The following is a 24,873-nucleotide window of genomic DNA, read 5'->3' as shown; positions in this document are numbered from 1 at the left end:
TTACCCTCCACACGCTTGCTTATAAAGCGTGTTTTTCTGCTGGTTCCGCCTACACAGATGTGTGCGCTTATGTATTTGAAATGCAAGATTTGCATTTTTATGTAGAAGCCGTAGTGTTTCCTTCAGTTCAGTTTTTTCCATGCAATTCAATAAAATATGTAAATTCTCTTAATTTATTTCACCTGTGTATTTCTGAATATTTCTGTCAGGATGGCAGGTTCAGTCAGGGTTTATGTCTCAGTGAATGGTCTGGCTGTATTGGTGTTTTTGTGGTTTTCCCCACATATTGCAGTTGCAAGTAAATTATCCTCAGAGAATTCTCATATAGGTGTTCCTCTCCTTAGGTGTCCTTGTAATTCTGATGTTTTTTGCTACATTCAAACAACACCCCCCCAAAATGGTTAAATAGTATAATAATGCTTTCTTGTGTTTGTATTTTGATTAGGGATACCTTATTGTTTGAATAAATGTATGACAAGGAAAACAAATCCAATTGCAGGTTTTCATCTTGAATTACTTCTGAAAAATTTTGAATGTCACAAGAAATTTCTGCTGATACTTCTACTAGGTCTGAAAGTCACAATCCACTTGCACTGAGTGTTAGTCATGTCTCCTTCCCTTGGCACTTAACCTCTGTTCACAAGAGCAGATTTGACCGGTAGCGAAAACCGGCTCTTCCAATGTGTCCCATTCACATGGCGAACAAGTATTAACTACCTTGCCGAATTGGAGGCAGAACTTGGTTGAATGTTCGTACCTCTCTGGAGTAGGGCAAATGGGGAGATTTCCCATACTGCACTGCGCAATTGCGCCGTTCTCTAATTTTAACAAACAACATGGCTGACGTGCAACTGACTGCTCGCTGGGCTGTCAGTGAAATAATTGTACCTAGGGATGCGATATCGTCCAAAAAAATTAAATGGAATCGTACGAAATACGGAAATTTGTAAACTATTATAGACAAGATTATCTGATGCTAGGTATTCCAGAAATACCGTTCAAATTAAAACTAAAGACGCGCGTATCGTCTTCAATGAGGCAAAGGGATTCGGTACCTTTTGAATGATTTTTTTTAAATTTAAGATCTTTCATCTACTTTTCTTTTAATATTATTAAATAGTTTTGTAAGACAAGATAATTTTAACCTGAAAGAAAATTTGTAGTCCAAAGGGACAATTTGCCCTGAAAGACTATTTATTTCGTTTTGGCATTTTGTGTTGAAAACTAAACGGCGAATCATTTTTCAAATTCTTGCCACCAAATATTATCGCCCTGTATTATATTTAAATTATAATTAAATAATGAAGAATCTGCATAAATGTATGTATGTTTCTTGCATGTGTAAAACTTTCAGAATTTTTTTTATTAACGAACTCAATGATTTCAAAGCGAGAAATGGCAAAACTTCATGGGGGGAAAAAAACTTCTGTATCTCCTGCGCGTGCGACTCTGTATTGGAAATTCTAAAGATAATGCTCATTTTAAAATTATTTTGCGATACTGCTGTTGAACTTAATTTTATGGTTTGAGTATGCAGAACATGATATTTAATAAATAAAGGTAACATACAAAACATTAAAAAAAAAAAAGCGCCTCTTTGGGTGTAACTTAAAATCTGAAAAACCTTTCAAATTTTTTTAATACTTTTTTGACCAGTAATTTTTTTTTAATTAAAATTTTTTGAAGAAAGGTTTAACAATTAAAATGTCATTCTTCTCCCACAGTTTTCAATGTTTTTTCCCAAATTTTCTTATTGTATTTATTAGAGAGTTTTTAATAACATTAATGATTGATTTTGCAAATAATAAATTAGTTTCTAAAAAAATAAAAATATATTTTTGTGTAAAAACTTTGAAACAAATATCTCATTCACATTTTCATTTCAAATAAATTTTCTTTTCAGTATTTTGCAAAACCCACCATTGTTTCTATAAGGTATATAATTTTAAATAAGCGGTAAAAATATTATATAATTTAGGCCATATAAGTTTTAGGATATTAAATAAAAGGATTTGTCGAAAAAATGCAAATTGAGAAAAAGCACTTTAAAAAATATAAACGGCCTAAATCATCATTAAATCATATCAAATTTCTTTAAAATGTTATTACTAAATTTCGTAATATCTATATATATATAAAACCTAGTGCTATTCAATTGGTTAATATAAACATAAATTACAAGCTTTTATTTAAAATCTTCGTAAAACAGGTTCAAAACAATTTTAATGCATGAATTAATTATAACATATTTTCTAAATGTTTATAATGAATATTAAAATGTTTATAATTATTGTAAATAATATTAATTTGTCATTTTATTCACTTTTTCAGAAAGCAAAGTTTGAAAATTTAACAGCCAGAAAACATTTTATTTAAAACTGTTCAGCAATATACGTGATTTCTTTTCTTCTTTTAACCATTTGGTCTCATATATAAATTGCATTTTAAATTAATTTAGGTGTATTTTAGTTAATTAAAGAGTTAAACTCCGATGGCTTTCAATAGCAATAGTAAGCAATGCCAAAAATGATGTGAGCAAACATTAGAAATCCGCTAATCCGATCCATGTTTGTGACATCATTCATTGCTCGCAGTGGCTTACGGGTTGAGGGATGGAAGACGATGTGCATCTGAACCAATCCTGAAGGCGAAACTGTTTCATATCCCCGTTTCTCCCTAATACAAACGGTGGCTGCGCGAAAGAGCGTTGCATGTGAACGGGGCTTTACAGTAAATAAAAATGTTCACTGGGGAACTATACATACTGTCATGGTTATATAAGCATGACGACCTTGGTTCTGTCCTTTGAAGTTCTTTTGCTAATGTTGGGATGGAATTATCAGATACAAGTACAGCCAAATACCCAAAATCTTCCGACCTGAAATCCACCAACTCCTAAAATCTGCGTTGCCTTTCAATATATAAACATTCACTTTATAGGTTCCGGAAACTGCAACATGGGAAATGAAATACCAAAGAAAAAAAAATTCTTACACAATAAGAATGAGTCATAACGGATATACCGCAGCCGGAAATACCAAATTATTGACATCATGGTAAAAGTTTTTTCCCCCTCCAATCTGCATCAAGGTAAAAAAGCAGACAATTCACTCAACTTTTCTTTCAATTTACGATTCACGTTGTTCTATTTTCTGAGCTTTGTTATTCCACGAATCTGTTTAATGCAACCATTTTTTTAATCCATATATTCTGTGGATCAATTAAAAGTATTTTAAATTTCAGCGCTTTTTAATACAATGGCAGATAATAAACACGTTCATGAATTTGCTGCTTGCAACATTGAGAAACGTAAACACATTGCAGTGACAGTAATGCAAAAGTGGAAATTTATAAGATAATGGCAGGTATTCCTCCTCGGTTAATACCAGAATTATATGGAGTTGCGACATGGACCATGTATGAGATACAGAAAAATAAAGAAAACTTGTTGAAATTTTACGGCAACAGTGATTCTAACACCGGAATCTGAAGCTGGAAATCTGCAGGAGGCAAAATTGGCAAACCTTGATGCTGTCTTATGTGAGTGGTTCCGGCAGCGGCGGAGTGATGGGGTACCAATTTCATGACTTCTCTTGAGAGAAAACGGTAAACGTATTCATGATGATTTAAAAATAGAGGAGCCGTGCAATTTCAGCAGCAGTTGGCTGAACAGATTTAAGCAGAGACATCTGAAAGCATGTGTGGAAATACTTTGAGCAGATAAAGGTGCTGCAGAGGAATTTATTAATGAATTTTTTGTGATAGTGGCAGAAGAAAATCTTAGCCCAGAACAGGTTTTTAATATGGACGAGACTGGACTTTTTTGCCAATGTTTGCCAAGAAAGACATGTGACAAGTAAAGAAAGTGCACCGTCAGGGGTGAAAGAAGCTAAAGAAAGAGTTAGTATTTTAGTTTGCATCAATGCATCTGGAACTTACAAATGTAAACCAGTGGTAGCAAGTTAAGAGCACCAATCCCAGAGTTCTGAAAGGAGTAAAATCTTTATCCGATTTATAGGAATAATAAAAATTCCTGGTTCACAAAACAACTGATGACCAAATGGTTCATGGAGCATTTTGTTAAAGAGACTAGAGGGCATTGTAATAGTGTGGGCATATCATCAAATTGCAAGATTTTACTATTTTTAGACAACTGCTCTGCACATCCAGATTCAACCATTTTAACATGTGATAACGTCATGGCCCTTTTTCTGCCCTTAAATTCTACATCATTGATCCAATCAATGGACCAAGGCATAATACACAGTATTAAATGCCACTATAAATCAGAGTTTCTGGAAAACATTCTTTCAAGTGACCATTCTATTTCACTTTGCGATTACAAAAAACAAAAAAAATTCTCCATCAAAGACTGCATTTATTTGTGTGCGGAATCATGAAATTATTTTTCCCAAACAACATTAGTAAATGCCCAGCGTAATGTATGCCCATCTTCTCTGTTTATTGAAACTGAGAGTGATGACAGTGAATTTTAGAATCAGTGCAGCAAGGGTTAAAGGAAGAGAATTGCTTTTATATTCGAAAGAATAAATGAGGAGGCTTGCAAGACGGAGATATCATTGAATGGATGAAGTGTTCAGATGAGCCAACAGTGGCATATCAGATGATCAATGATGAAATCATTGTTACTGTTTTTATACTCGCCACAGCAAGAAAATGATTCAGACACTGACACAGATAGTAAATTTGATAGTAATGAAAAAATATCTTTTAATGATAGTTTAGAACATGGTGAAAAATACCTAAAATTTTTAGAACAGCAGAGTGTCACAGTGCAAAAATACTCTAGAACACCCTAAAATTTTAAAACAAACCTCTATCAGAAAAATGTTAGGAACATGTAAAAAAAATTAAATATTTTATGCTTATTAATATCCCTTATTTTTATATGTCCTTAATGCTTTTAAATGTCTCTGTAATCACTAATATAAAGGAATAATATAATAAAATAAATATATATATATAATAATTTAATGCATATAATAAATTAATGTATATGTATAAATAACGTCCATAATAATTTAATTAAATGTATCTAATATGCTTTATGTATTTTGCACTTTTAGTCTGAATATTATGATTTATCGTTTCTGTCCTGAAATCCACAAAATCCTAAAGTCCACACAACCCCTAGTCCAAAGCATTGCAGATTTCTGGATTTTGCTGTACTATATACCTGATTAAAATTAAGTAATTTAATATTTAGTTTACTAGTGAGAGAGGAAAATAATTTATGATAGAAATTTTTTAGCTTAAATTTATAATGATCTGCTATATTTATTTTGAACAATTTTTAATTATCTCAAGTTAGCCTTAAGTTAGGAAATCTTAAGAAAATTTGTGTAATTTGCAGCTAATATTTAGTCATATTTTGATAAAGTATTCATATATTAACCATGTTTTGTTCATGTTACTTACCCTTTTGTTAATAAAATAACAGGACCATGTTTATATGACTTTTCCTTGAATTTAAGAATTTATAACTGGATAGCTAATGTGTGGTTCTGGTAAAAAGTTGCAAATGCAAATACATGCTTGCTTATCCATTTAGTTGCTTAGAATATCATGTTCTCTTAGAAGTCATATTTATTGTTACAAGTTTTTAATTAGTAATGGGAAACATGCAAAGAATATTTCATATGTATTTATGATGTAGTCTATAAATATGTATGTGTGCATAATAATATATACTTGTGTTTTTAACCTTACAGACGAGAGAAAATTTTGAAGCTACTTATAATGAAGCTGAAGAACTTAAGAAAAAAACATTAGAAGTATGTAAATGTCTATCTCTTATTATTCAGGTACAATTATTAAGTTTTCAAGTCCCCCCTTGGTTCTAGATGTAATGCATATGTAAATATTAAAAGATTTGCCTCAGTCTCCTCTTTTAATCACTAGTTTGCAGTCATCTAAATGTGGAATTTTCATCAGAATTAAAATTTGAATACTTATAGGCTAGCATTGAAAGTACCTGAACTTTTGCACAAAAATACCTTTTTAATTAAGGATGTATTTTTCTGCCTTGAGAGGATGAGATTGCCATACCTGTAGAAGACTAAAATTTAATGTCCATTGTGTTTATATGTTACTTTTTTTAAATTTTCAGTGCTGTGTTTCTTTTGTTTTCTCTTTCAATGTTTTTATTCCTGCAGTTAAACCTGTGCATTTGTGATGTGAAGAGTGTAAAGATGAAGTTAAAAGTCTTATTTGGTCTTTCATAGTACCCCAGTTTGGATATTATTGACTGTTCTTGGCTATTTTAGTTGTCAGTATCTACCATGAGCATCTGTCTAGAAGCTTGTTTGTGTGCTCCATGAAAAATAATGCCATAACCCATATAATTTTTGTTTTAATTGAAATCTAATTGTGTTAAATGTCAAAATTGGTCATATACTATTAATAAGAGCTTTCTTGAATTATAAAAAAAAGATAAGATTTTTATTAGTTTAATAACCACATCTAAATGTTTGGCAGTATTTTTATAGTTTTGAAAAATATTTGCTTTTTATCACTTTCCTCTCCCCTAAACTTTTAAGTGTGTGATTTTCTTTGCTGTTATCTTTTATCCGTGGACATAAGCAAAAATATAATTTAGTGAGAATTTTGTACTTTAGAATCATTATAAAGTTTGGAATAATTCAGAAGTCTAATTTTGAATTTTCGTGCTGGTTTCTTAAATCTGAGATTATCAGTGAAAAGATGCTAAATGTGTGAAGAACAATAGCATGTTTTATAAACGTTTATCATAGCCATATGTAACCCTCTCAGATCTGAGTGATTTTCAGTAAATCTCAGGAAAAGGCTTAAAAGGTACTAACAGCAGTATATATATGTTTACATTGTGAATAGAATTAGTAAGAACAACTGTTTGAAAAGACATGCCTAGTTTTACTACATAATATCCTGAACAAAATATATTCATTTTTCATTGTAGTGCTGTTATATGTATCCAGTTAAGTGTCTGATTATTTTCATCTTGAAATAGTGAATTACTATTTGTGTGTTTTCCGATGGCTGAAAATTGAGAAAAGGAATTAAACGATAGTTGGCATTTTTTTTGTTTTGATTATAGTATGGTACTATGATCATCCACTCCTTGTAATAATAAAAACCATTTGAATGTGAGACATACAAACTACTAATAAATAGTCTTTATGACCTTAAAAATTATGATCATACACTCCTTGGAATAATAAAAACTATCCAATCCGAGACTTAAAGCTACTAATAAAATGCTTGCATTGCAGTTTGCAAAAAGTGATTTAATTCTTTTTTTTAAAAAAATTAAATAATCTGTGTGCTAGATTTGAATGAAGTACATAACTGAAACATGTTTAGAGCATATGATTTAAAATGTATAGGCATAATCTTAAGCAGACAAATTTCTTTTGTGCTCCCATATTTGTTATTCAAGTTTGCTCAAATTTACAACTTTAATTTCACTCTAAGAATTATATTGTTTCAAAGTTTGATTGTTACATTAATTTACTGCTGGAAAATATTATTTTATATAAAATATTATCTATTTCTCACTGATCCTTCAACTGAGAGGGAAGAAATTGATTGATTTAAACAGTTATCTGATATGATTAATGAAATTATTTTATATGCTTGCTTTCAGTTACTAATCTGAATAGTTTGCCATCTTACCAAGTGCATATTTATAATGTAAGTTTTGGGTTAAAAATGTGGTATTAAAGATGTAAATGGAGTTTTTGTTTGTTCCATAGAAATGCTTCTCAGAAACCTTTTCATTTAGTTTTCTTTAAATTTGTAAGTATCTTGCACTGCTATACTGTTAATATTGTGTCATGTTTTCATCATCTGGAGATATTCATAGAAACCAGAAATATTAAGAATGGAGAGGGTCATCTCAAGTCAATGACAGATGTTTTTTAAAAATTGTTGCACTACTCAGCTACCCAGCTTATATATCGAGAAAGCAAAACCATACTCTTAAAAATTGTTAGGCAAATAGTCCTTCTGTGCTTTGCTTTCATTTAATAATACAGTCTTGTAAAAAAATATTTTTTGCATGTGTGAGGAACTGTGGATATATTAACTAAATGATTTTATTCTTCATCTAATTTTATTATTTTATATTCTGTACTGTTATGCATTTTGATTTGGTCTTTCCTTTTACTCTTTCCTAAAGTTTAAGAATGCCACTTGCACTGCATCAAAGATCAAGGAAGTTAATTTACGGAGTGCGCTAGGCTAGGCCTTTAACTCCACATCATCAGAGATAAAATAATTACATCAAAAGAGGGGTTCATCTAATAAGGGAAAATTTTGAAGCCTAATTATAAAAATAAAAGCTTTTCAGATAATGCCTTTCACATGAGAAAAAAGGAAAACTCTTAGAAAGTCTTTAAATTAAGTTTTGTATCTAAAAAGGGCCAGGAATAAATTTTGAGAAAGGAGTCAACATTCAAAAAAAAAAATTTTTTTTTTGAAAAGAATAAGAAGGTGTAATACATTTCCTTGATTCTTGATATCAACAGCAAAATAAAATCCTTAGGACAAGCAATCCGGAGAGTTGGGCAAAAAGGGCTGGGGGGAAACCCGTTAGGCGGGTTCTAGTAGCAGTTCAGTGTGATACAGCTGATGGAGGAGAAGAAAATTTTTGGTCACTATTTAGTGCGACGTCTATAGGCCCGCTTAGGGGGGGTCGAAAGCAACCCATTTAGCGGGTGGAAAGAAGCTTTTAAGAAGCTATTGAGAAATTAAGTGCAGTCGCGTGCGGCTGCGGAGATAAGTTGTCCCTTGTTAAAGAAACGTTAGAAGACTCTTCTTAAAGAGTTAAAGAACAGGGTTCCTCCGGTCAATGCCCTTATGTATTGTTAACGCGGGGGTGGTTGGGGTTTAGGAACGAGAGGTAAGCATCCACTTGGGCGTCTGTATTCCAATACCGGCGCTGTTTAAAAGGTAGTTGAGCATAATCAGGTTGTAAGATTGCTCTGGGTCGCTTTTTAGAAGAGACAACCGCAGGATCGTATACCGGCAGGGTATGTAATACTGGATTTCCAACAAGATGGATGTTTTTGAAAAATCTTTCCGAAAGTCACTGTGTAAAGCGATTAATGGGCATAATTTTGAGGTCGTTATGAATGTCATCGTTCCTTATGAACCATGGAGCGTTTAATATCTGCCGTAAAAATTTTGATTGAAAAATTTGGAAGTGTTTACGGTTAGTCAGAGCAGCTGAGCCCCAGATGGGACTCTTATAAGTGAGAATAGGCCTTATGATAGATTTATAAAGCAAGATCTTGTGATCAAGTGACAGGTCGCTATATTTAGCGAAAAAGGGGCGCAGGTTGGCTTTGACAGCTTCCGCATTCGCAATAATTTTTTGAATGTGAAGTTGCCAAGTTAATTTTGAGTCTAGTAAAACATCACGGTATTTGCAAGTAGTGTAACCCAGGGAATAGGTTCACCAAAGAAAATTAGATTATCTAAAGGAGGGATGTTTCTTCAGATGAATAAAGTGGCAGCTCATTTAGCGACATTAATTTTGATTTTATACAGTCCGATCCAGAGTTCTAAGGCTGAAAGGTAACACTGTAATGTAGAGATTACCGTGGTGATGTTGGTATGTTGAGTTAGGATGGCCGTAGAATTGCTATACTGTTAATATTGTCTCATGTTTTCATCATCTGGAGATATTCATAGAAACCAGAAATATTAAGAATGGAAAAGATCGTCATTAAGTCAATGGCAGATTTTTTTAAATTTTTGCACTACTCACCCACACAGCTTATATATCGAGAAAGCAAAACTATATTCTGTATTAAAATATATATAAATGTTTTTAATATGGTTATAATAATATTATAACTATATTAAAAAAATTGTTAGGCAAATAGTCCTTCTGCACTTTGCTTTCATTTAATAACCCATTTAATATGTAAAAAAATATTTTTTGCATGTGTGAGGAACTAACTGTCCTGAAAGTCTTACTTTGTGTGCATGGATATAGTAACTAAATGATTTTATTCTTCATCTTATTTTATATTCTGTACTGGTGTAATGTTATGCATTTTTACTCTTTTAAAAGTATAAAAGTTCAAGAATGCCATTTTTCTATATTGCCAAAAAAAAAAAAAAACTCGCCTGTAACATATTTATTTAATGAGAGCTCAAATGTTTTGATTATCTGGTGCAAATTTTTAATATTCTCCAAAAATATGATTCTCTTCTCAAATCATATTGTTCTGGGGGTGGTCTAGAAGTTTTAATACTGTTTAAAAGACAACTTAATATAACATGTTATTTTATACACTTTTATCACACTTATGCAGAGAAACCTGTTGCTGACCATGCATGTTTCCATTCCAGTGTAGTCCAGCACGTAAAAGCTATATTGGGTCATCCGGAAAATTGTGCAGTTTTAAAAATCAAAGTGCTTTCTAATTTTTCTTTACTGTTGATAAGGAGTGATCTTGATTGAAGCAGATATGTAAATGTGTTCTTTTCTGTTCTTGTTGCATAATTCTAGTATGTGTTGCAACATAATTATTTTTCAATGCAGTGCTAAGAATGGAGAAATTAGCAACTTATGCTGTTTTATTTTAAAAGAGGGTAAATTACTGCTTTGATTCCTACTAAATTTCGTCTTTATTGTTAAAGTGCTGTTTCTGAAGACACATTTTGAAAAGGATTTGAGAGGTGTAAGCATGCAAATTTCGGCCGCAAAGATGATGCCCACTCTGGGTCACCATCCTCTCAAAACAAGGACCTATTAAAAGAGCTGTCTCTGAAAATATGTGTCATACAGTTCAGGGACTTTTGGACAAAGAGACTATTCTGAAAAGTACAGTAAATGATCATTTGAAGAATACTGGTCATGCGATGATGTATGGTACCCCATACTTCAACAGAGCAGAATATGCTTTCTCAGAATTTCAAGATACGATTCTTTGCTGAAACAAAATAAAGAAACTTGTTTTCTTAAATGGCTGATTACTGAAATTTAGAAGTGGATACTATACAATAATGCTACAAAAGGATCGTGGAATAAGCCAAGTGAACTTCCTTTAGTAACATCGAGAGGGGCCGAAGTGTACATAAAGCATTAAAAAAAAAAAGATGGTTTGCATACAATGGGCCTGCAAAGAAATTGTATATTATGAAATGTAGTAATCAAATTTTGCGATAAATGCATTAAAATACTGTTCCCAATTGTCAGTTTTAAAAGCAGAAATCAAAACAAAGCTCCCTAAAAATGGCCAATTGTCAAGCGGTTGACTTCCATCATAATAATGCATGGTCCCATATTTCAATGAATGTATCACCGCTCATGTTTTCATGATCTTGTCCCATCAGATTTTCATCTCTTCAGGTCACTTCAAAATTCTCTGAACAGTCTGGAATTTACTTCTTTGGGAGCAGTTAAATGGGAACTTGATAACTTTCTTATGAATAAACCTTATGACCCTTTGAAAAAAAAAATTTCCCCAGCTGCCAGTAAGATGGCATAAAGTCATAGAACAAGTAGAGACCTATGTGATTCAATGAAATTTTATCATTTTCTACCGTCTCATTTGTATTATCATAAAAAGCCTGTAGAACTTTCTAGGTGACCAAGCACAAATGAAGCATAAGTATGCAGTTGGATTGCATGTGTTATATGACAGTGTAAGAGAAGCACAGTTTAATGCACAACACACTGTTGGGAGCATGCAACAGTACGATTCTTATAGTTCAACATCCTTTGACATTGTTATTTTGATAGCTCTCTGGAACTTAGTTTAAACATTGCTGTAAACTTAGCATAGTCTGCCAAGTAGTTTCCAGCTGCTCAGTTGTCAGGATCATTGCTTATTGAAGGGGGGGGAAATAGTCAGATATTTTTCAATTCAAATTCAAATACTTTTCGAGTATTTGAAAGCAAGTAAGCTTTATTTACTGTGACGATGGTGAGTGCCTGTATTCTTTTCTCATACACTTTGCTAAAATAATGACATCTTGTCTCATCACTGGTAGCAGTATTGGACAGAAATGGGGTCTCTCTTCCTGATAGGAGGAAAATATTATAAATGAGTTCCAGGGCCAGCAGACTGTGTCTTGTCATTATGATTGTTCAGTGTAAGCATTAACTAGTGTATGAGTTATATAATGACAAATCTATTTATAGTCATATCCAGTCATCTGCTAAATGCACTAGAATTTATTGTACATACATTTCATTTGCATCAGATGTGCATGGATGAGAGTGCTGTTGAAGCCTCTGCTGATGCCATTAATTGCTGCTGATTAATATTTATTCTTTAGTTAACTTTTATCAATTTTTCTCACTGCAGCAGTTGTGTAGTGTTAATAATGAAAGTTTTGTTTTTGCCAAGGTATTGGTAGAATTTGTCGCTTCCACGCCGCTTTAAAATATAATACTGTTTACTGTATTACTGTTTACTTTCTTATTAATAGCTTAACCATATAAAGATTCATACAGATCCTTTTACGAGAAATTTTAAGGCACATATAAGGCAGAAATTTCTGTAAATCATCTGCATATCTCAGGAAATTTGTCTGCTACCTTTTTATGTCAGAAACTGGATGGTGTCTTTTCATACCTCCTTGAAGCTATCTATTTGCATTTATTTTAATCTTATTGATATGCAAGAAGTCAAAGCAATTAAGTGATTTACATGCTACATTTGTGTTAAGTGAAAGGTTGCTGTAATGCCATCATTTGCCACCTAGGTTTGTTTCATTTTAACTAGTATTATAAATCAAAGAAGTTTTAAAAAAGAATATTTATGGATAGGTGTTAAATCTATAGAACTGCCAGTATTATTCTGTGATACTAACTAATCAGTATAGCTTTTTCTTAAATTTGTTAAACAGACATGACTGTATTTGGCATTATTGCCTTGTATTACCATGGATAGCACAAAACTCTACAGTATTGAATTGTGTATTACTGTACATCCCCTCACAGTAAAAAGTGAACTTTTAATCTGAATTTTACTTATATCTTATTTTCAACACTATTCATCATAAATAGCAATTATTAATTTTCTAGAAGCTTTTATTTTCTGCATTATTTTATTATGAATGCTTTGTTTTTATTTATTTTGCATGTCTTAACTGCATTTTTGACCCAACATCAATTTGTATGCTTAATTTATTTGTTCTCTCTTGTGTGAAGCAGTCTTTTGCCATCTGCGAGGATTCATGTTTTTTTTAAATGAAAATTTTTGTAGTTGCATAGCCAGTCTTTAGAAATTAAATGGTGTAGAGGGGGGCAAAAATGGTAATATATATGACAGTAGGTACCTGCAGATAGTCTTTGTTTTGTATTTAAACATTAATTTTTTTAACTGCATGAAACAAACTGACATAGTTTGTTTTATTGCTTGATTCAGTTTTCTCTGTATCTGATAATGTTTTTTTTTAATTTCACATGCAATATTTATGATTTTATTAACATCATATTTTAACTGCAACTTTGATTTTACTTATTCCTGTGGCTTAAATTACAAGCACTTACAACAAATGCTTTATTATCTTATAATGTTTTATTTTATTAATAAAATTTTTATGAAATGCATTCAGTTAATTTGATATTTGCTTCCTCCTTTTGAGTGATTAGTTCTTAGTAGTATTTCCTAGTTTAAAATTCTTGGTAAGAGAAAAAATTCATATATTTTAATAATATGAACTAAATAATAACATGATTAAAATTGTATTTTAACATTGTTTGATGCAAGATATCTAACTTGAAGAATACTTGGAGATGAAGCCATAAAAAAAATTGCCTTTTTTCTTTTACTGACGTGTGGTGCATTATTATGTGTAAATGCTGTAATATGACATTTCATGTTGCTTTAGACGGATCCTTCCCTGGTGAAAGATTGCTTAATTTAAATGCTTGTTATTTTTAATTTAACTATATTTTGTGCTTAATGCTTTGCTTTTTAATTTAATTTTTACCTGAAGTTTCACTATGCTTTAATTATTAATCTTAGAAAGCACAAGATCCAGGTACATTAAATAAAATGTATACCAGACAGGGCTATCTGTTCTTAATGGAAAAGAGTGAGTGTAATTTTTCCTTTTTCATTAGATATGTATTTTTACTTTAGCATTCATAATATGCACATATGGATAGACAGTTAAAACGTATTAAGTGAAGTGTTAGTGTTATTCTTCTGATTTATTTCATTTATTAAATATTGTGTCTGCAGTTATCATTATAAAATTTAACAACTGTAATAATAAGCATTTAAAAATATGTGTGAGATACAATATACATTCAATTACCATGAAACTGGAGGATAGAGGAAGCAGGCAATTTGAAAATTAAAGCAATAAAAGTTAGTTTTTATATGGTTATATTTGTGTGTATATACAGTGGTGGCCAAAACTGTGGACACTTTTGGAAATTTTTATGTTTTTGAACTTCGTATGCTTATAGAAAATGTTACGTTTCACAAAATGCAAACTTTTATATATCATTTTAAAGAGAATTTATTACTGAATTCAATACAAAACACAAAATTCAATTATTTGAAATGCAAAAAAAAGTTAAACGATAATAGTTATCAATATACATTAGATAGTGATGATTGCAGTGAGTTATCAGTACTTAGTAGGGTACCCTTTATTTTTTATTACAGCTTCACATCGACGTTTCATTGAGCTGACAAAAGTTTTAAGCTCCTCTTTCATTATTACATGATGCCAGGAAACAATTATAGCCTCAATTAGTTCCCTTTTATTTGATGGGCGCCTCATTCGGACAAGAGTTTTCAAACGGTGCCACAAATTTTCGATAGGATTGAGGTCAGGACTGTTTCCTGGCCATGACAACAATTTAATGCTCTTTGTACGAAACCACTCTTTTGATATTTTGGCCGTGTGGCAAGGAGCAGAATCCTGCTGAAAAATAAACGAAGCATTGTTGGGAAAGATATCTCTGACGGAAGGTAGAAGTTTTGGTTCTAGAATAGTGTCAATGTATTTTCTGGCATTCAGTGTCCCATCGATGACATGAAGGCGACCAATACCATCTGCTGACATGCATGACCAAATCATAACACTAACTGGGTTCTTCACAGTTGCTTGAATGCAGTCAGGATGTAGCTCTTCTATTCTACGTTTACATATTTTCACCCATCACTACCGAATAACGATATCTTAGTTTCATCACTCCATATAACTTGTGACCACTGATCATCTGTCCAATTAATGTGTTCCTTTGCCCTCTGTAGTCTTTTTTTTCGTTGCTTACAATTAAGATAAGGCTTTTTTCGTGGAATTCTACCTCTCAGCCCAACATCTGTTAATCTTCTCCTGATTGTTCTTGAACTGACAGAAACTCCAGCATCATTCAGATCACTTCTGATGGCCGCTGATGACATTTTTCTATCTTGGAGACAGTCTTTTTATTCTTCTGTCATCAATAGATGTGGTGCACCTTTTTCGGCCTTTTCCTTCTTTGTTTTTTATTGAATTTGTGTCCTGATATCATAAACAAAACTTTCGAACTCCAGATGTAGTCACTGAACCACCCACCTGTCTTGCAATTTTAGCATAGGAAAGACCACTTTCTCGTAACACAATAATATTACATCTCTTTCTAGGTGTCCAATTTACTCTTTTATTTGATGTCATTGCTTCTTGACTAAATATTAAAAATTTTTATAAAAACTCCTACTTATAATTGTAGTGTATAAGAGACAGGTCCTCCTTCTACAGAACAAAGCAAAATAATGAATTGTTTCAAGTGTAAACATGATGTCAGCTTCTACTGGCAGTTACTAACATTTGATTGGTTCTCAGAACAAGAACAGTGACTGGCCAGCAAAGCTAGACATTACAAACCACTTCATAACTGTGTTTTTTATTTATATTAAAGTACATATAACTTTTTTGTATTGCAAATAATTAAATTTTGTGTTTTGTATTGAATTCAGTAATAAATTCTCTTTAAAATGATATATACAAGTGCATTTTGCGAAACATAACATTTTCTATAAGCATACAAAGTTCAAAAACATAAAAATTTCCAAAAGTGTCCACAATTTTGGCCACCACTGTGTATATATATATACATATATTTCTTGAATCTAGAAAGGGTAATAGATTTTTATACGCCTGTACCATTTATATAAGCAAATGGCTTATGCCCGTTTTTTGGGTGGAGGACATAACTGTGGTGTTTTCTTATGTCCAATAAATTTCCACAAATTATTTTTGTGTGTAGTGGCATGTACTTTACATGGAAGTAATGATTGATGTATTTAATCGATGTAATTTCATATACTTTACTATCTCTTTCTCTTTTTTGAGACAGATTTACGGCTGACTATCCCTAATTTCATTCATTCATACCTTATTTCAGTCCCTTTAAAGGCATATTCTATATTTTCTTGTTGCTTTCTTTAAAAGCATTTACATTTAAATCCGACTTTCGTATTAGCTTTTACTTGTGCCATCGGATGAATATGGAAATTATGCACTGGTGAAATAAATGAAGTTTTTTTTCGATAATAGAGGGAATTATTTACTTTAATTTAAAACTTCACTGTAATTTAATAAATGCTGGAGCTGTTACTTGTTCTGTGAAACACTATTTGCCATCATTATTAAGAAAGTGTTTTTAAGAAGACCCAGAAAGAAAATACAGGCCAATTTCTCATTAAAGGTATCTCTTCTTACAGGAAGATAGCTTAGTTTGCTTTGTCATATTTTAGTAATCCATTCTAATAGGTCATTTCAGAACTACAGCACTGTAACATATAGCATGGAGAATTTTTTTTACAAAACAGAGCTTCTCTTAATATTGGAAATTCTATGACTGTACTTCACTGGTGAAAAGGTAATATTCGTCATTTTTCACTTTAGTTGGAAGCTGTGTTCCCCTGAAATTAGCACATTCAATGTTTCATTGTGTGAGGCTACTAACCACCGTCCGTCCTTGCATATTTCTAATACGTTCGTCTTAACCACCTTGGCTCAGTTGTTAGGCTGAGTTTCTGTCCGAAAGAAATTGCTATGGTCCTCCAAAGAAGTTAAGTGCTAGTATGTTAACAATAGCCTAGAGATTACTTTTTCTTTGATGCATTATTCTGCCCCTTTTCAGTTTCATCCCAGACAAATAGCTGTCGTGTTTTACAATATCTGAACAACCCAAACTAGTTTAAGTGTCCACCTTTACCCCAAATCACAGCAGTATATGTCAATAACTCTCCAAATTTCGATGAAGCATTTACAATTATCAGCTTACATTTCTAAAATAACCATTTTTTAGTCAATGAAAGCTTTTTATCTTGAGAAAATGAAGATTTTTTTTTCACCTAAATTTTAGTAAGTTTTGTATAAGTAAGTTTTGTATATGCACATTTGTAGAAGAATGCAGTGAATGTGGTTTTGTTCTTATTTAAACTTTGGAATAGTTTTACTTATTCACATACAGCATGTTTACGGCATGTCTATTGTCACAGTATTGGAAAATGTATATTTATTGGCATAATATATATTTATCTGAAAATTTCCCAGTCATCCAGGAGAACTAGAATTAAACTGTTTTTCTTCTTTATTTATTAATTTATTTTTAAGTAAAGAACAAGAAAATTACTTTTGGTAAGTAGTTTTCTTGTGAGATTTTCAGAATAAATGTCCAATTAAAACGTAACATATAGGTATGTAACAAATACTTTTTTTTATAATTGTAAGTCAGCATTACTCTTTGGGGGAGTAAAATATTACCTGGCTGCACCAAGGTAATTATCCTAGTATATAAATACTTTAAAAAAACACTCATATTTCAAAAGAAAGGTATGATTTTAATAATAAAGTTCCAAGCTTTACAGTGTTCAGAAGGATAACTTATGTTTGGATTAATTTTGATTTTTAATTAATTCTTGCTTTACATTTCCATCACTTTCATCAGATTCAATTCAGATTTGTGTAAAATTCATCAAGTAGTACAGCAGTTATTTTTACTTTGATTAAAATGCTATGTCATCTATACATTTTGAAGTAACCGTAAGACGTATACACTCGAAGAGATAAAAGAAGTCAAGAAAATAAAACAGAGAAAGAACCATCCATGTCAGTTTGCTACTGAAGCAGCTATAACTGAATAACTGACAACATACTCAACAACTCCTCACACCAATGAAGTGTGCATTAATATGAGGGAAAATTGGGCATTGTATACAAAATCTAATCAGGTGCTCTGCCATCTTCCCAACATTTGCGTGCAAGGTCATCATGACATTTTTCATTGTGAAAGAAGCTAAATTTTGAATCTCTTGTTGAATGATGGGCTTAAACTGCATGTAACACATTTAGAAAGGGAAGTAACAATAAAATTATATTGATTTAAAATTGGAAATATAACAACTGAATAACTAACTAGAATATTTATCTTGTGCGGGGATCATAAGGTATTTAATGTGAGAACTGATATGTGCTGGCACACTGTCTGAGAGAAATATTTATTTTTACTTAGGTCATCTTTGTGCATGGACTACCAAAAAGATTAATTAATTTTCTTGCATTGGTATGTAAATTCAGGTATTACTCAATCTGTATATATAAAGTCGTGTGTGTGTTTGTTCACTAATATCTCAGTCACTACTATAGCTATCATCACCAAACTTTCTACAATTCTTTTCTGCATCCTGAAAAGGTCAATGTCTACTCCCCCCAAAATAGTAGCTAAAATCAGAGATATTAATTAAAACTCAGAAAAACAATAATTTTCGCCCTCGTTTTTTGAGTGGCAACAGTCTCGCAAGCTGGAGATAAAAATCTGCTTCATTTCGAAAGTTGTTGCCACTACTCGCTATCAATTAAATAATAAATTTTTGTTAATAAAAAATTTCTAAGTTTTATGATGAAATAAAAATAGCAATTCCAAACATTAAATACATTATTCCCGATTCCAAAAACTTGTGTCAAACCATTTCAACTATACTCATCTTTGTACGACTTTAATCAGCCGAAATATTTATTAAAACCGTGAAAGCACTAATTTTCACACTCATTTTTCTGAGTGGCAACAGTCCCGCGATTGGAGATAAAAATGCTTTATTTCGAAAAGTGTTGCTACTGCTCGCTCTCAAACTGTAGAGTTTGTTAATAAAATATTTGTAACTTATACAAAATCTATACATATAAAAAAGAATTTGTGTGTGTGTTTGTTTGCATTATTGATTTTTGATAAATTATAAATTTTTTGCTGCATTTAATCGACTAAAATTGAATATAGGTGAAATATTGGATGGAACTTAAGCTTTTACGACCATTTGATTAGAAAGACAAAAATCATTAAAAACTCTGTGCCATTGTTGCTTATATCTTGAGAAAGAATAAGCATAAATTTTCTATCAAATATTTACTTTTCTATCAAAATTTTTTGTATGGGTTCCATATCGCATCAGACCGACAAATGTATGACTATGAATCGTATTTTTTGCATTGTTATTAGAGAAGAATTACAGCGCTATCTTTCTCTCTATTGTTAGATGCATTTACTCTCAATCTAACTTAACTGGCATCAGGTGCTTCTGCTAGTAAAATATAATTTATATAAAGCTGCCAGAGCAATCTTATTAAATTTTGATTTCATTCTTAAATCTTCCTTCTTTCTCCATCAATAGCTTTTAGTAATTTTTTCCACATCAGCTTTTGTCAGGTAAATTGTAAACGAGTGCAGGTTGGAATTTCACCAGATTGAGTTTGGCTATGTATGGTCTGACTCAGTATGTGAGGAATACCCAGGATGCTATATTCTTTGTTTGAACACACTGCATATCAATAAAAATGTTCACTGTATCAAGCAGTATTCACTTCATCAGCTGTTGGTCTTTTCAAGTTGTGAAAACATTGTGTTTATGTTGCAATTTAGTTTTTCTTTGTATGAGGTTGTGCAATTAAATCAAATTTAATTAGCATAGTATAAATGCCAAACTGAATTAAAATTGAGCATTTCAATCTGCTTTAATATGTGTATAATTTTATTGTAGCTTTCATGGACTGCCTGCCTACTTTGTCAGCCTAGATTGTAAGTTGTGTCTTGTTTTGTCCTTTTCTTTCTCTTTTCTCATTCGCATTCTTCTCCCTTCAGCATTAATGTTAGTTTCATCTGTGTTTAAATTGCAGCTGTAGTTACTATGTGTGGAGTCTTGTCTACAGCTGGACATTTTATTCTTAAGAATGGCAGTCCAAACATACAGAAGTGTGTACTTTAGCACATAGCCTAATCAAACATTTTGTTGCTACTCTAATTTTAAAGCATTAAGAGAGAAAATCAAAATTGTAAACGAATCAAAATTTGCTTTAAAAAAAAAACTTGCTTGTCGTAAGTTTCTTTCAAATTTAGGCTGCTTTGTTTTTTGTGCTGATATTTCCTTAATTTTATAGATAGATTTAATTTCTTGTTCAATTTTAGAGTTCTCTTGTTCAAGTCCTGTAATTACCATGTCAAGGATTTTTAATAAACTGTCAGTCTAAATCTTTTATTTCTCAACAACTTCTTTGTCACTATCAGTAGTGAGTCATCTAGTAGTTGATCTATGAGAGGGGCAGTGTCATCATAATGGAAAACTTCTGTTATATCATCTTCAGTTATTATCACTTCATGTTTTCTCATGAATTCCATGAATTGGAAAATTTCACCTTTTGCTTCTGCCATTTGAAAACTTTTAAATTTGTGGCATCATGATGAAATATGACACTTGACCACAAATAATGGCTTTAAAATAAATAAAAAGATCTGCAGTCATGTCTTGCCATGACGGATGATATGGATTTCTAATCTCTATAACTTTGTGACTCTATAACTTTCATATTATATCATGTTCATAAAAGTCCTTATGCAGCATTTGTATATTGGTTGTAGACAGACTTCCAATTACAAAAATATTTTACTTGATGCATTATTTAATTATTAATTAATATTCTTGTTGTACTATTTTTTATTTTACAAAATGATTTTTGTAAAAATGGAGCTTTTATTTTCTACAGTGTCTCCATTCCATATTTATATCTAGTTGAAATATATATTCATTGTAAAAAATAGAACAAAAAATGTTTGACATCAAATCAATAAAATTCATTCAGATATATAATTTCAAACATTGGGATTTTTGCTATCCATTTTGACTTGGTCATAAGGAGTCATGCAAACAATAAATTAGAATAATTTGAAGTTGAATTTTTTCCTTGTAATGTCATCTTCTGTGATTTATCAATGTGCAGCATTCTTTAATTAATAATTTTGGTATATGTCCTGAAAGGATTTTGACACACAAATAATTTCCATTTTTCAACATGCCGAAAATGTTATATTTCTGTAGTTTTATTACCGTATTTGCCGGTGCATAAGAGACACTTTTTTCTTTGAAAATAGGTCTGAAAAACAGGGTGCCTTGTACGTCGATACTAAACTTTTTGATTAAATTTATTTCTGGAAATTTCCTCTATTTCGAGTTATGGGATTTTTTTCTTGTTTCGTTGCGGAGCGTAGGAATATTACAGTTACGTAACATTTATGAAGGAAAAGTGGAACAGCTGGATGCAGTTTTCAGATTTTGAGGTTACAGCATCAGGAAGAAAGAAGAGGCCTAGCATTTCACAAGTTTCTGAATGGGTCAAAACTTTCTGGGAAGCTGTGAAAACAGAGACATTGGTTAAATCATTTAAGAAGTGTAGTATTAGTAATGCACTGGATGGTACAGAATACAATTTGTTGTATGAGGACTCAGATGCTGATTTAGAAGAGGTTTCAAGTGACTCTTCATTTATTTCTGGAGATGAGTGTCTGGGTTTTGATGAAGAAGATTAAAAGATGTTCTTTCACAGATACAATGGGTATATGCAGAAAGTATTACTTTGTATTTGTATTTAAATTTAAAATATTGGAAATTCATTATAATGATCAGTAATAAAGTTTTATCCTTCAAAAATGTTGTATAAAAAAGGAGGTGCGTCTTATACGCCGGCAGATATGGTACTTTAGAACCATAATCTAGTAATCATACAAGAAATTCATTAAACTAGAAGTTTCCTTTTTTCTTTTTCTTATATATATATATATATATATATATATATATATATATATATATATATATATAGAAGTAGTGTGAAGAATTGTATATGTGCCAATACTGAAGTTTGTCATTGTGTTCTTGAATACAAATCTATATGATTGCATGAATAAGATCCTCTTTGAAAAATTTATACTGAACAGTAATTTTCATGATAATCTGCTTGGGAACATTCATCGTATAATTAGCTAACAACAAACCTTTTTCTAAACAGTTTTCCATTTGTAGTTGCTTTATAAATACAAACATATCACTCATCATAATGTACAATAAGATAGACTAAATCATCTTTTTCACTCAGTCATAAAAAATCTGTACATAAAAGGGAAACAAATTCTATCATGATTGATGCTGTTATTTGCCTGTCTGCTTCTGCTTCTCTCCACCTTGTATATCTGGCTTCCCTTCTATGTATCAGGACCCACAAACATAGCCTATTGAATCGAATCATTTCATTAGAAACAAGTACCTAGCCATATGGCCCTTTGCTTGTAGTAATTTAGGTTGAGCATTTGTAGTGATGAAGTAGTGTGCAGAGCACCGCCAATATAGGCAATAAACATTAGAATCTGGCATTCCACGATATTTGGTAGTAGATGAAGGGTGAGGTAGATGATAGCAAATTATTATGAATAGGCAATTAAATGGCAGTTCCAGATTATGAAAAATATTGCGAATTTGCAAAACAGGAAGTTAGTTGCAAGTTAGTAGATAAGTATTAATGAATAAATAAAGTTCTGTCAGTTTCAAGCATTTGAAGAGGTGAGGTTTTAGCACAAACGTGAAAGCAGCGTTTGTTTACATTCTGCACCGAGTGAGCTTTTTATATAAACAGGAAAGCAAATTTGGTCATAATTGCTTAAATTTGGGAAAAAATAAAGTTTCTTATGTACGTAGATGCAATCAAATAAGTAGAATTAGGCTCAAAAACTCGTATAGGAGATAGGATTTCAGCTAGAGCCATTTAGCTATAATTGTTACAATATAGCATGTTGCAGCACAAAATGAGAATAGCTAATTTTTAACACTTGTTTTGCAGAAATTTTTAAACAGTAATTTGAATGTAATGAATGCAATTGCAGCTGTAAAGACATTTGAAATTGTAAATTTGACGTAATAAACACTTTTGCAATAGTAGAAACATTCACAGATATAAGTGTTATGCAGAAAAACACTTGGTAGGTGGAGAAAAATTTGGGTGAATGGTACTAAAGCCACTTTAGTAACATACACACACAAAATAGCACTTGTTGGGTAGCAATTACACATAAAAATATCACTTGTTTTGCAGCTGTTGAATCATTTAAAGTTGCAAATAGGAAGTAATAAACTCTTTTGCAATAGTAGAAACATTCAAAGATTTTGGAAATGAGTAAAATGTGGGATTAATGAGAAAATAACATGTTGCAGCAAATAATGTGAAAAGTAATTTTTTTAAAACAGTTGTTTTGCAGTAATTTTTCTTAACAGTTTTTAAACAGTTTTTTGAATGCTTTTGCAGCTGTTGAAACATTTGAAGTTGTAAATATGAAGCCTTTTTGGAATGGTAGAAACGTTCACAAATATAAATGTATATACAAGATGCAGAAAAACTTGGGTAAATTGTACTAAAAACACTTGAGTAAATAAAGACTATATACGCTTTGTAAAAGGCAAAGTAGAATCTTTATAATAACGGCAGAAGCATTTGAAGTTGTACATATGTATATACAAGATGCAGAAAAACTTGGGTAAATAGTACTAAAAATGCTTGAGTAAATAAAGTCCATATATGCTTTGTAAAAGGCAAAGTAGAATCTTTATAATAATGGCAGAAATATTTGAAGTTGTACATATGTAGTAAAAAGAGCATTTGCAGTAGTAGAAACATTCACAAAAATAAGAGTTTGTGCGTTATGCAGAAAAACACTTAGTAGAAGATGAAAATTTGGGTGCTAATAACACTTGAGTAAATATAATGAATGATGATGAAATGAAGCAAAGTCTATGAATGCTTTGTAAAAGTCCAAGCTTTGTAATTATGAAAAATGAGTAAAATGAAGAACTGAAGAGTAAATAATATGTTGCAGCACATAATGAATATAGCAATTTTTTTTTTTATATATATACTAATTTGGGGTATGAAATATATTTTTCGACCTAATGCAGTCTTGTATGAGCAAAGGATCATAATTGGAGAGAGCTTTGATGTTTTGGTGGAATGAATTTTCAACACTGGCGAAGAACTTATAGGTTGTTGACAAGATGTAAGATTCAATTGTGTCTATTTTAAAGTTATAGTGAATTTGATCATTTCTAAGATAGATGGGGGCTGAAAGCACACGTCGGAGAATTTTATTCTGTATGACTTAAAGTTGATTTAATTTCTGTAGATAATGTTCCAAGCAGGAATTAGCATAGGTTGAGATGAGTCTAATCATAGTAAGGTAGAGCTTTCTTTTATTTTCTACTGAGAGGGTAGAGCTCCTTTTAATTTAAGGAAAATACTCATGAATGCAGCGTTCGCCTTTTTTGAGACATAATTGATATGTACATTGAATTTAAGCTTACTGTCAAGGATAACACCCAGGTATTTGACTTCATTTACTATTGGAATAAGGGTGTTGTTGATTCTGAACTGCTGATTTATTTTGATGTTAGTTTTATGCCTTCTAAAGATGATGGTGTGACATTTTTCAGGATTTACTTTAATTTTCCAGTTTTCAAGCCATTTGATGAGAATGTTAAATGCAATTTGAAGCTTGTCAGCTGCATGTGCAGGGTTAATAGAATTGGTTAAGATTGC

The 24,873-nt window shown here is 31.4% G+C and overlaps 1 protein-coding gene across 1 annotated transcript in view; it reads left to right on the top strand.

Moving 5' to 3' along the window:
* LOC118188001 (rho GTPase-activating protein 26-like) overlaps positions 1–24,873 on the top strand; it is a 187,672-nt gene that overhangs the window by 83,017 nt on the left and 79,782 nt on the right. The window contains exons 9-10 of the mRNA XM_085809677.1: positions 5,733–5,795; positions 13,995–14,064. Of these exons, the coding sequence (XP_085665803.1) occupies positions 5,733–5,795; positions 13,995–14,064 (133 nt within the window). The remainder of the gene's footprint in view (positions 1–5,732; positions 5,796–13,994; positions 14,065–24,873) is intronic.

This window comes from Stegodyphus dumicola, chromosome X2 (assembly GCF_044657685.1).
Source record: "Stegodyphus dumicola isolate Sdum_Otavi_A_Nest chromosome X2, ASM4465768v1".
NCBI lineage: Eukaryota > Metazoa > Arthropoda > Arachnida > Araneae > Eresidae > Stegodyphus > Stegodyphus dumicola.
The sequence above is the reverse complement of the archived record's forward strand: the minus strand, read 5'-3'. Positions and strand labels throughout refer to the sequence as shown.